Raw genomic sequence first — 13,282 nt, 5'->3', positions numbered from 1 at the left:
TAGCCAGAGTGCTCCGCTCACCACTCCCCATCTCCTGCCCCAAATAATCCTTTCAAATAAACCTGGATTTGTTTCTTACTTGACATTAGATGCAACATGCTTTTTTTTTCTCCTTGAATTCACATTTGCATTCAACTTCTGCTATGAAGTTTAATCCAACCATAATATATTTTCATGCTTGGCACTATTTTATGGTGCACCCGCTCATATTTTTCCCCCACAAAATTATGTAAATAAATTTGAACTTGCGAACCGAAAAAAAACTGTGACCACAAGGTTCTAAGTGTTTGTCTTTTGATTGAGATGTTATTGCAATTATTAGTGGTACACAAGATCAAAATAAACATAAAGAATTTCATTATATGAGAAAATTTTTCAAATTTCCACAACCACTCCCAATTCTCTGCCAAATGAATGTCTCTGAAAATCCATCCTTTTGTAAAAGAAATTCACATTTATCATATTAGTAAACAGGGGATTCAGATAGAGGCATTCCTATGGGATAGTCTACTTTCTACCTAGAAGGGATCTTTCCATAGGAAGTTAAGGCTGGGGGTGGGGGAAGTGTAAGGCAGGAACTGGTGGCTCTTTCGAGAAAGACTACTTCTGCATAAGACAACTGCTGCTTGCTGTGCACATCTTCCCCTCAATCTTTCATACCCTTTCATACTACCTCCATTCCCCCCGGAGCACAAACCCCCATCCCTTTGAGCTGTAGTAGTTTTAGACTCCCAGTTTCAGGCAGAAAATACGATTTGTAGGTTCTTCCTGTTGTATCTATTTTCAGTGTATTCCATAGGGGAGACTTACTGAAGCTTCAGAAGAAAAAAGGTGAATTTAAGACTTCCCTACATGAGTGAAATATTGCAAAAGAATAAATGAAAAAGTAGTGCACAGGAAGCAAATAGCGCCCATCATGCCCTCGTATGATCTCAGTCTGCGTAATTTTGGAGGAGGCTACTACTCCCATTCTGCAGATGTGCGTGTACACTGTAAGTTACTCGACCTCGGGTGGCACGAGGCTGGCTCCCAGGAGGACCATCTCCACCCTCAATGCGAGGCTGGTTGGAACCCGGGGCACGAGAAGCGCACACTCCGCGGGGTTCTCTTTAAAACTACCCTTCCACACTCCGGTTCGGACACGCCCCCTCCGCGAGCTCCCGCCCTTCGACTGGCGAACTCCTACCGCATCTGGGCAGGCTTAACCAATCAGAAGAGGTCTTAGGCGGGCGCTGGGTCCAGCGAGCCAATGGTCGGGAGGCTGTAGCCGGGCTTGCCCGGGCAAGTGGGAGCTGCCAGTAGCCTGGACGCCACGTGCTCGCCGGAAGGGACGTCCGCGGCCTCAGGTGAGGTCTAGGACCCAGCTCTGGGTCATCGGTTCGGGGGCGCTGGCGCGGCCTGTGCAGGGCCGCTGGTGGCCGCGGTGGGGTGGGGGTGCCTAGCCTCCGCCGACCACACACTTCGGGCGGACAGGTGCGGGAGTAGGGCCTGGGTACCGCCTCCCTCATCCCAGCTTGGCCTGGACGCCGCGGCCGGTAAGTGCCCAACGCCCGAGCCCTTCCCCGGGTGGCCAGGCCTCACGCGTCACGCCGCGGGAACGCCCAGCGGGCGGCGAGGTCATGCGGGGCTTCTCTCGCCTTGTTTTTCTTGAACCCGTGAACTTTGTAGTAACGCGGGGGACCTTAGTGAACCAGGTTTTCTCAGATTTGGCGATTATCGGAATCATAGTTTGCCGGTGGGGTCGCGCGCATTTTAAAAATAGAGTCTTGGTCCTTGGTCGCCCAAGGGCAGTTCAGACGGTGTGAGAATAGGCCTGAGAATGGGCAGTGTAACAAATCTCTTGTTTCGAGTAATTCACTGCGTTTCTGAAACCTTAACCTTGTTCAAAACCCTAGATTTGCCCTGGGTCATCTAATTGTTTCGTGCCAGAGCAGGGTCTAGGACTGCCCACTCCCTCCTGCTCTGCCCGCGGGCGGGTGGCCCCAACACCACTGATGATTCTCACCGTGGTTCCTAGGGGGCCTATACTAAGAGAACTCCGCGCCTGAGGCCCTTCCTTTAAATGTGGGACTCCTACCGGAGGGCTCCGTGTCTGCGCTGACCCTCAGAGCCCTGGATCCAGGCAGGAGGACAGTTTGTACTTGTCCTTGCCGAAGGGTTGTGTCACTTGAGCAAAATTATCCCCAGCTAAACATCTGGGTCCCCAAGATGTGCCAGTGATGATTGTTGGTTCTCACGTGTCAGCATCAGGGTATATGGAGAAGGACTGTTTTTATCTCTTGAAACAAGGCCAGAGACACCTTTTCTTAGGGAATTGAATTTTGACTTCTTTAAAACCTTGCCAGCAGAGTCAAGAAAGACATCCACTCTAGCCCTGGTCTCAGCCCCTGACCCACAGAACTTTTAACCCCAAAGCAGAGCAGGGAAAGCTCCTCACTCCCACCCTGAAGTCAGTTATTAGCATGTGTCTTATTAGGCCAGGTTTTCTCCCATTGCTGGGCTAAGGCAAATTGAGGTTCCGAATTCTAAGGTCTGTTTTGTCGTATGAGGAAGTTACTTACAGTGAAGAACTCTTTTAAAAAAGGAGAGTGCTTCTGGTGGAAGCCATGAGCCAGCCAAGGATGGATGAGTCAGGATGGGTCACCAAGCCTCACCCTGGCTTAGGGTGCTAGGAAACCTAATGCAAATGCAGACATCAGCAAACCTGGCACTTGGCTTCACTTCCTGCCCCCTTCCCACTTCTTTAACCTTTGCTGTTACTACTCAAGCCCTTAATCAAATCCAGACTTTGTTTCTGTAAGGCAGGTGTGTTCCTTTCACCCTCTCCCTAAAGCCCTTAGTGGTTCCCCATCAATCTCTGATTAAACGAACTTGTACTCACTCTCCAGGAACAGTTCTCTTGCAATCCCCACTCACTTTTCTCTTGGCTCTCCACCTCCGAGCTTTTTAGTTGCTGCTCTGAACTCTTTGCCCTCCTCAGTGGATGTTCTTTGGCTCTGGGCTTTGTGCCTGTGTTCTCTCTTTCTGAATGCCCTTCCATTCCTGGGTTCCCTGGCTGACTTATCTAAAACACTGCAAAGTTTCCCCTCCACTGCCAGACATTCCCTAATCTGGATCTTCTGCTTATTTCATTGCTTGTCTAATCTATCAGGTACCCCTCCTTTCGACTCATCACTCCCATTCTGAGCATGCCCTTGGAACTTTTGGATGCTCTCTCTCCCTACCAAACCACAAATTCCCTAGAGGCAATTGTGTCCTAGGGAACTCAGTTGCCTCTAGATCTCTAGTCCCCACATTCTGGCTAATAGCAGGCCCAACTTGGGCTTCCTTCACAAGCTTCTGAAGGGGCCTGCTACAAGCCAGATCCTAGGCTGACTGTTAGAGAAGGGACCGAGACAAACAGAACTCTGTCTCTACCTTCAGAGAACCCTGAGGTAGAGACAGGTAGCTCTTACTGACTTTGAAGAATATAATAATTTTCCTACACAGTCAACACAGGGCAAAATGCACAGGGTGAATTTCTTTGCTCCCCAGCTAGACAGTTAATGCCATAGGTCAGGGCTACTGAGCAACATTTCAATAACTTATCTAGGTGCCTCTGGGTCTCCCTCATTCTCTTGACCAGCAGAAAACAGTCTGGGGGCACCAGCCTGGGGTAGGGATGTTTTGTGGAAGGGCCACCAAAGTTGGAGGCAGAAGATGAAGTGGTAAAAAGGAGACGACCATTTATGCTTTGTGCTCCAGTGGCATCAAGTCGCTGGTGGGTCCTGCAGCCTCAGCCGTGAGTCTGTGTCAAGTCTTTGCCCTCCACGTAGTCCTCTCTCTTCTACCTGAAGGGTTACTACTGTTCATCACGTGGATATAACCTCTTCCAGGAAGCCTCCTCCTTCTGCCTGTTGGCCTGTCCTCCCTTCCAGTGCCTCTAATCCAACCTTTAACACATTGTCTGCTTCATTTCTCTCACTCTGGTGAGACTAGATGGTCTGGGACCATCTTTATAACACTGCCCAGCACTCGGCACAATTGGGACCCCAGAGAGCCTTACTGTGACATGTGGGATGAGGGCTTATGGGTAACAAAGCAGAAAGGATCAGAGAGAGACAGGGGAAAGGCCTGTGGTGTTGGGAAAGGGCAGAGAGTTCAGGCAACTGGTCTGAGAATAGCTGGCTATCAACCATGGGCAAGAGTCTTAGCTTCTCTGGGAAGGGAGCAGATTACTGTTGAGCACCTGCTATATGTGTGTTATATACAGTTTATAAAGATCCATGTTAAACCCTCTTCTGCCTTATTCACAATATAATTGTCAGGGATCAGATTTTGGATTTTTGCATTAGGGATATTCAAATTGAATACTTTTTGTGTAACTTATTTCCCTATAACCAGACCTCTAAACTCTTGGGTACTAGTAATATGGAAGTGAACTGTGGCTTGAGGTTGAGAATATAGACTTGGGATTCTTATTAGCTTTTATGTCTTAGGTTGTTTCCCCCCCCCCCCCTATAAAATGAGGGTAATAGTGCTTTGTCCAGTCATTGGGGAGATGGAGTGAGTCCATGCAGTATTTAGAGCAGTGATTTCCAGGTGGTATTTACAGTACGAGTACAGTTTTTAATAAAGTAGGTCCTGTACTTGGTGAGGTGCCTCGAGCTCTCAGCTCTAGGGCAGCCCAGCTGTGGAGCACTGCAGGGTCAGAGGAGGGATGGCCTGGTACATTCCTCATACAGCCTCTCTGCTTATGTGTTCTCTCCCCAGGGTGCCACCCTGTTGGAAGATTGCCTCCCAGGCTTCCCATACTCTGAGCTGTGAGCTGACTGGCATGGTACCTGAGGAAGCCCCTGGGTCTGCTCAGTACCCATGCCTGTCCCTCACCAACCCCAGTACCAGGGATGTGGTTCGAAGAAGGCACAAGAGAAGGAGCCGACAGCACCAACGCTTCATGGCCCGGAAGGCCTTGCTGCAGGAGCAGGGGCTACTGACCATGCCACCAGAACCAGTATCCTCCCTGCTGCCAGCCCCATTGGAGGTGCTGTCAGGCACTGAAGCTGCTGGCAGTGGGAGGCAGCATCTCAGGGCTGAATTTGGCAGTGGTGGCCCATATAGCAAAAGACCCACCTCCAGGGAAGCTCCAGGGCCCTTGCCCAGCAAGTGTGTAGCTATCGACTGTGAGATGGTGGGCACAGGACCCCGAGGGCGGGTGAGTGAGCTGGCCCGCTGCTCTGTGGTGAGTTACCACGGTGATGTCCTCTATGACAAGTACATCCGGCCTGAGATGCCCATCGTTGACTACCGTACTCGCTGGAGTGGTATCACTCGGCAGCACATGCGCAAGGCCATCCCCTTCCAGGTGGCCCAGAAAGAGGTGAGGGCAAGGTTGGGGTCTTGTTTGGGTCTGTGCAAAGGGCTGGGCAGAGCATCCCTTAGTTTGAGTTACCACCTTGCCTCTGGGGGTGAGAGACCTTGAGAAAGTCACCTCATTTCTCCAAATAGTAGTTTCCTTCTCCATAGAATAGAGTAAGTAAAAAATTCTGACTCTACCTAAGGAAGGATTGGGGGTGGTGGGGACATAAGCAACTTACATGTTGAGTTTTGCTATTGTTTTTATTTGTTTATTTATTTGGTACTAGGGTTTGAATCCAGAGGGTGCTGTACTACTAAGGCACATCCACAATCCTTTTTTATTTCTTATTTTGAGACAGGGTCTCTCTAAGTTGCCCAGGCTGGCCTCACACTTGCTGTCCTCCTACCACAACCTCCCAACTCACTACAATTATAGGTGTGCACCACTGCACCTGGCTTGATTTCTTTTATGAAAGAACTGTGTGTCTCTGTAAAATTATCAAGGCCCGTAGTCCTATTGCCTTAAGGTGTCAATGTTCTGACATATTTCCATGTTAGTTTTTTAGTGCTTTGAACAAAATCGATTGGTTTTAGAACCACTCTAACATGGAATTATCAGATGCCCTTGACCATAGGAAATACCTAAAGCCTTATTTTTTTTTTTTTTTTTTTTTTTTTTTTTGGGTGCTGGGGATCGAACCCAGGACCTTGTGCTTGCAAGGCAAACACTCTACCGACTGAGCTATCTCCCCAGCCCCTAAAGCCTTATTAATAATCTAGGATCCTTGCCACCTGATTCCTCTATGAAGATTCTGACTTAAGATGTCTCAGGCCTGGGCAGGGCTCCAGTGTGCATTTCTACAAATACTCAACACTAAAGAAACCTCTGCCATAAAAACCACAGCATCTCTGTGGGAAATGGTGTTGAGGCATACAACTTTCAAAAGACCTGGTCAATGACACCACAGAAATATAACAAATCAAGTAATAAATGGTGGCACATTTTGCACATGTTAAATGGTTAGAAAATGCATATTGCACCAATAAGTGGGGCACTTTATCTTGACAGAGACCTGAAGTTTGCTTGTGGAAATGGGTGTCAGGAGGGTTGCTGCTTGGGTTAATTGTGAATTGATGCAAGGAAGAAGTTTTCTCAGAAAGTGCTATAAGAAGGCTGGGCCAGTGGCACACACCTGTAATCCTCATAACTCTGGAGGCCGAGCCAAGAGAATTGCAAGCCCAGGGCCAGCATGGGCAGCAAGACCCTGTCTCATAAAAGAGGCTGGGACATAGCTTGTGGTAGAGCACCCCTGGATTCAGGCTGTAGTACCATGCACATGTGCACATGCATGCACATACATTCAAAATGTGGTACAAATAGAAGTAGATGTGAAGGGATGTGGCATATCACACAAGTGAACAAATATGCTGGTAGCTACTTGAGGTTTGTATATATTGTGCCTTTCTACTGAGTCAGTTCAGCTGGCTGGTTTTTCTGCCCTAATTTAGTGTTTCTCACAGATAAAATGATGCATAAGCCAAGGTGAAATTCATATTCTTGAGCTGTGCTCTATTGCATCAATTTTATTAGAACAAATTTGCATTTTAAAAACAAACATAACAATTGCTTTTTAATGTTTCTGGGTTATTTGAATTAGGCAGGTTCGTCTTCCTTTTTCATATATCATTATGGCCTAAATATTTCTTTGAAAAGATTAGTGATTGTTTATCAATCATGTGGATCAGGAATGGAAGCAGTCGGAAGCTAGGTTTATGGCCAATTGTGGTGGCATACACCTGTAATCCCAATGACTTGGTAGGGTAAGGCAGGAGAATTCCAAGTTTGAGCTCACTTAAGTAACTTTTTGAGATCCTCGGCAACTTAGTGAGACCCTTTCTCAAAATAAATAAGAAGGGCTGGGGATGGAGCTCAGTGGTAAAACCCCCGTGGGCTCACTCCCTAGTACTTTAAAAAGATAAATAAATAAAGGAAGGTAGGCCTGTGGTGAGCCCTCCAGCTCCTTGGTCCCTTCCATTTACTCAGGAGCAGAACCACTTTCTGCCCAGACGGAGCTAGTGTGGGGTGGACTTGATCTCTTCCCAGTTTATGACTGGTGGTTGGGTGGGGGTCTTGGTGTGAGACTAGTGTGGTAATAACCCCACCATAAACTCTAAGAGTGTCTTACCCATCTGCCATGAAAGTAGTAAACCATGCACTGCCAGCAGTTAGACCTTGGGAGGCTAGCAGCTGGTGATAAGGGCTGGGCCCATCGGGGTAGGAGAGAAGCACCCTCCTCCCTCTGCAGGTGGCCAGAGCTGCACAGAACAGCAGGTGTAGAGTGTGAGAAGGAGGAATCAGTGCACAGAGGGGCAAGGTTGATGACAGCATCCTGAAAAAAAGAACTGTATCCTTTAGTACTCACAAGAGCTTCCATTTATGGTTTCTTTGCCTATGTGATACACTGTTCTGTTGAATTCACCCAAACAACAGGTCTTTATTGATCAATAATTAATAATAAACAAGGTGCTTTCATCAAAGCATTACTAATCAAATCAAGTAGGGTCCTTGCACTCATGGGAATCTCAGTGAGGAAGGGGTGTCTACATCATCTTGAGAGCTAACTATGTGATTAGAAAATGTGTCTCCTGAAGGAGAGAGCAGCAGCGGTGGGAAATCATGGGAAGGCCTCCTGAGAAGGGCCTTGAAGCTGAGACTTGCAACCTGAGAGAAGTTGGGGAGGATCTAGGTGGGGCAGGAGGGCTGATGAAGTCTTTAGGTTGAGAGCAAAGCCTGTGCCAGCAGTGAAGAGTTGCTTGTGTTTTTGACTAGAATACTTGTCCCCATAATCCTCACAACCATCCCGTGGAATGCTGTTGGTAATGTTCCCCTCATAGAGTGCAGAGAACTGAAGTATACCACTGGTTATAGTCAGTAGACAGGTCTGGATTCAAATTTGGGGTGGTGTGGTTGACTCTGGGGTTCATGGTCTCCCACTTCTCCACTTCTGTGCTGCCTCCCTCCAGATGCTCCAGTCCATACACCTGTTGTTGAGGGCACTTGGGGTTCGTCTACTGCTAGCCTAACAGTGGAGCTTCATGCCTCCTCCTCTCTCCACTCACAGATCCTTAAGCTCCTGAAGGGCAAGGTTGTGGTGGGGCACGCGCTGCACAATGACTTCCAGGCCCTCAAGTACATCCACCCTCGGAGCCAGACCCGGGACACCACTTATGTCCCAAACCTGCTCAGTCAGCCCGACCTCCACACCCGAGCCAGAGTCTCTCTTAAGGACCTGGCCCTGCAGTTGCTGCATAAGAAGATCCAGGTGCGTGCGTGGTGCAGGGATGGTTGGGAGGGAGCGAGGCCCACTGCTGGGCCACAGGTGTACCTTATCATTCTTCCTCTCCAGTCCAGGTTATCTTGCATGAAGCATGGGTCTCCCACTTACATAAGCTGCCCTTGTGTTTCTCTCCACAACCTTTCCCAGTGTCACTATGATAGCCTGATAGACTGATCTCTTTCAGGCCTGTCCCCTACCTAAGCTGGCTCTGTCCTTTTAATCCCCATAGGTTGCTCTCCTTTCTGCTACCACCAGACACAGAGCCTTTGATCAGGGGGCTGTTGACTCTTGCTCCCTCTGTGCTTCATATTCGTTATCCATCTGGTCTTATAGCCCTTGAAGCAGATTTTTCACCATGTCTTGTGTTCAAGGAAAACAGGCTTAGAGAAGCTAGGTGGCCTGTGGTATGCAACTGGGATTCCAACCCTTTCCTCTGAACTTAGTCTGGGGTATGTGTTCTTGGGCCCCTACAAAAAGCCTTGGGAGGCGGGTGTTACTTCTGGGGTCACAGGCCTGTCTCACCCGGCAGTGATGTAGTGGCTCTCATCCACAGGTGGGCCAGCATGGGCACTCATCCGTGGAAGATGCCACAACAGCCATGGAGCTGTACCGACTGGTGGAGGCACAATGGGAACAGCAGGCAGCCAGTAGCCTCTGGACCCATTCTGAGGACAGAGAACCTGACAGCAGCACTGACATGGAGCAGTATATGGAGGACCGGTACTGGCCTGATGACCTGGCCCAGGATACCACAAGAGGAACAGGGGGAGCACAGGATGGAAGGGAGTGAGAGGAAGGAGTGTGGTGGATAGGAAGTAGGGTCCAGGACAGCACTGGGCTGTCCATCCTGGGCAGGGCTGGCAGGATGCAGCCTGCCAGCCTCAGGGTCACAGCAGGTGGAATCCTTGTCCTTCACATCCTCTGCCCACAGCATAGCCCTCTGTCCCTGAGGGCTATTGCTAATTCTTTCTCCTGACTCCTGTGATTTTGCCGATGGCACTTTATAGATTCTGTGGAAATGGCAGGTGGACTGTCACTGGCCTTCTTCACCTCCAGGTCTGCTGGAGTCACCATACTGTGCTAGCTACAGGGATAACAACTGCCTGTGGGGAGGGAGGGGTCAGTTCCCTGCAGCTCCCTTATGTTAACTTATGTGACAAAAATTTATTTAGTTCTTGTTGCTACCTCTTCCTCTACAGTCATGTTCAGGTTCAAAATAAATGTGTCCTGAAAGAATTAAGACCTCTAAAGGGGGCATTTCTTCCCATCTCTGAGTTGGAACCCTGGTTGCAGCCTTTGTAGGAGGTTTACGTCCCATGGTGCCTGTCCCCTTCCTGCTAGGCTGCAGTGGAATAGGAGAGCCCATAGCCTCCCCTTCACAAACTTGTCATCAGGATCACAGGGCACAGCTCACAAGGGAGAGCAGAGAAGCTTTGGATGAGAACTTGCATATTTATTTTGACCCAAATCAGGATTCCCTTGCCCAGCACTAGGTTCGTTTACATCAAAGCCTTGGAAATAGTCTGCATAGTTGCTGGGGCCTCTCAGTTCTGTGATTAACGGTTACTGTGGTTTTGAGTTTTAATTTATATAAAAATGTTTTCTGAGGGGCAATTTTGGGGTACTAGGACCATCAAGGACTTGGGTCACACAGACCTCCAAGCCCCATCTTTACTGTCACTTAGCACTGAAACTTCAGAAAAGCCTGTGACTTTGCCCTTGAGCCTTTTTCCTCATCTGTAAAATGGGCAGAGTGATTAAGCCTACCCTGCAGGGTGGTTAGGATGTTTCATTGTTAGGTGCCTTGCACATATCCTGAGTGAATTGGCTCCTCTTCATTCAGGACAATGCCTGGACACTGAGCCCTTGGTGGAGCAGTCGTGGCCTGGAGAGAGCTGTCTTTGCTTGCCTGTTCCAGCAGGTGGGGCCCGGGCACATGCAGGCTGGGGCAAGGGTAGGGCATGGAGCTTCAGCGTATCTTGTCTGTGGCTACCAGTTGCTGGCTTCTTGTCAGTATCCTGCCACTGTGTGCAGGAAATGATGACAGAGCAAGGCAACACAGGGTCAGGGAGGGAGGGACACTACTGAAACCACACCACCCACTCGCCAGCTGAGGCTCCACTGTCCAAACCCAGGGTCAGAGAGCGTCTGGTCATTGGCTCCTCCCTGTCAGCAGAGAAGGAAGCTGGCCAGCTGGCTCTAGGACTGACATTGGAATTCTTCAAAAATTTTCCAAACACACAGCCAAGTAGTATCTTCAATTGATTTGTGGATTGAAGGAAGAAGGAGCTGTTATAGTGGGGAAATATACTGTTGTAAATTGTTTTGTTGTAGAACTATTTGTTCTAGAATAAAACAATTGGAAAAGTGGGTGAAATGACTCTTTCCATGAATTCTCAACCTAGGGTTGAGATTTGGGGAGGTCTGGGGCACTAGGCTTACTCCTTGCTTTGTCTCAAAGGGGCGTCTTTCAAGATGATGCACTGAGATGTGGCAGGAAATTTTTAGAGCTACTGAACTTAAAATTTTTATTTTATAGCTGCCCTATTAGAGCACAAGGTTTAATTTCTCCCTGAAACTAGGTACTTACTTTAAAATATTTTTAATTGAAAGAAGATACTTAAAATTTCCCATCTTAATCATTTTTAAGTGTACAGTTAAATAGTGTTAAATACATTCACATGGTTGTGCAACAGATCTCCAGAACCCTTTTCCTGTTGCAAAACAAAGTCTGCTCTTTAGGTGGTAACTCCCATACCCGCCCCCACAACCTCTGGCAACCACCATCTTACATTGTGTTTCTATGAATTTGACTAGATATTTCTCATAAGTGGGAATACATTTGCCTTTGTCACCTGGCTTATTTCACTTTGCATAATGTACTCAAGGAAAAGGATCATCCATTATAGCACATGTCAGAATTCCTAAGGTTGAAAAGTAATGCACATACCATGTTCATCCATTCATCTGTCCATGAGTGACACTGGTTGCTTACCCCTCTTGGCTATTGTGAATAATGCCAGCTGTAAGCATGAATGTAAATATCCCTTTGTTGTCCTCTTTTAAATCCTTTTGGACATACACCCAGTAAAGGAATTGCTGAATCTTATGGTAATTCTTTATTTAATTTAGTGACTGAGCCATTTTATATTCTCACCCAACAGGGTTTCATTTCTCTACATTCTTGTCATCTCTTGTTATTTTGTTTGTTTTTTAAACAATAGTTGTCCTAATGAATGTGAGGTGATAGGGTTTTGGTTTACATTTTATGATGTTGGGTGCTTATTTGTACATAGGTCATTTTTACCTCATTTAATCTTTTCATATGTATATGTGTTAGCACAGTATTTTTTCTTTTTTCACTTGGTGATGGGAATTGAACTCAGGCCTTGTGCATACTAGGCAAGCACTCTGCCAACTGAGCTATATCCCCAACCCTTTTGTTTTGACCCTGTCTTAGATACTTTAAGTTGAACTACATGATTTTGATTATTGCTCAAATTGTTTTATATGGTTCAACCTATAGTATGTAATTTAGATATCCCTGTGCACATTTTAGAGGTACATACCCAGCTAGGGTTGGAGAAGACAGAGCTGCCTCTGGGGAGAAGTGCCTCTGACCCTCCATTGTGAATTTTCTTAGCCTATTTTGCTACTATAACAAAATACCCAAGTCTGGGTACTTTATAAAGAAAAGAGGTTTATTTAGCTCCATTCTGGAAATTCAAGGTTGTGGCATTGGCATCTGCTTGGCTTTGTGGGAGTCCTCATAACAGATGGTAGCACAATGACAGGAGTACATGTAGAATGGATCACATGGTAAGAAAGGAAGCAGGAGAATGAACTTGATGTAGGACAGATCAGGCTGGACACCTGAGGAATTTTCAGGAAGCAGGTTTATTTAATCTGCAGCAGTCCAAAGGAGCTCATGCCTACAACTTTCTGGACCCCAGGTCTGGAAATTCTTTTAGATTTGTACTCAATGTGGTGGTTACATGACAGCAGATGGTACATAACAGTTACTCTTTGTCCCATATTTTAGATCAGGCAGAGGTTTCACAAGTTTTTACCAAGGAAAATAGTAACTTTTGCATAGCAAGCTCTCTTAAGACAGAGTCTGTCACATCTTTTGTCTGCAAACCTGGCATTTACAAGAAAGAGGAAGCTTCAAACCACAGTGAGCTCTCTCTAGAAATCCTGTTGATGTTCTTCACAAGGATCTTATTGACTAGGGGAGAAACTTATATATTACAATTATGGCGGGGGTACCTGGTGGCTCCATCAAGCTGAGACCCTCTTACAATGCTAACCTAGCTTCATGACCTTGAATCCCCAAGAAATAGCATTAATCCATTTGTGAAGGAGGTGCCTCCAGGGCTAAATTATTTCCCACTAGACTACCTCCTACAGGATCCACCACCTCAACAGTTCCATGCTGGGGACCAAGCTTCCATCACATGGACTTTTGGGGGATACATACCACTTCCAAACCATAGTTCGAGTCATCTGCTTGACATGTACCCTGGGAATTCTGAGTGGTGAGAATTGCAGTGAGGGCCACACAGTGGCAGTCTTCTTCTTGCTACCATCATGGCAGGTGGGCACCT

General features: G+C 47.3%; 1 protein-coding gene across 2 annotated transcripts; it reads left to right on the top strand.

The window, feature by feature from the left end:
- The first annotated feature begins 1,260 nt into the window (after nucleotides 1-1,260).
- Aen (apoptosis enhancing nuclease) lies at nucleotides 1,261-12,215 on the top strand. Of its 2 annotated transcripts, none has more exons than XM_047539847.1 (4): nucleotides 1,261-1,346; nucleotides 4,753-5,359; nucleotides 8,460-8,660; nucleotides 9,229-12,215. In XM_047539847.1, the coding sequence occupies exons 2-4, from the start codon at nucleotides 4,817-4,819 to the stop codon at nucleotides 9,463-9,465; spliced, it is 981 nt and encodes a 326-aa protein (XP_047395803.1). In that variant the 5' UTR covers nucleotides 1,261-1,346; nucleotides 4,753-4,816; the 3' UTR covers nucleotides 9,466-12,215. The 2 variants fall into 2 exon arrangements, with proteins under 2 accessions (XP_047395803.1, XP_047395802.1); XM_047539846.1 differs by lacking the exon at nucleotides 1,261-1,346 and adding an exon at nucleotides 1,353-1,535 and having other exon boundaries at nucleotides 9,229-12,214.
- Nucleotides 12,216-13,282: the final 1,067 nt, after the last annotated feature.

Source organism: Sciurus carolinensis, chromosome 2, assembly GCF_902686445.1.
Source record: "Sciurus carolinensis chromosome 2, mSciCar1.2, whole genome shotgun sequence".
Taxonomy (NCBI): domain Eukaryota; kingdom Metazoa; phylum Chordata; class Mammalia; order Rodentia; family Sciuridae; genus Sciurus; species Sciurus carolinensis.
The sequence above is the reverse complement of the archived record's forward strand: the minus strand, read 5'-3'. Positions and strand labels throughout refer to the sequence as shown.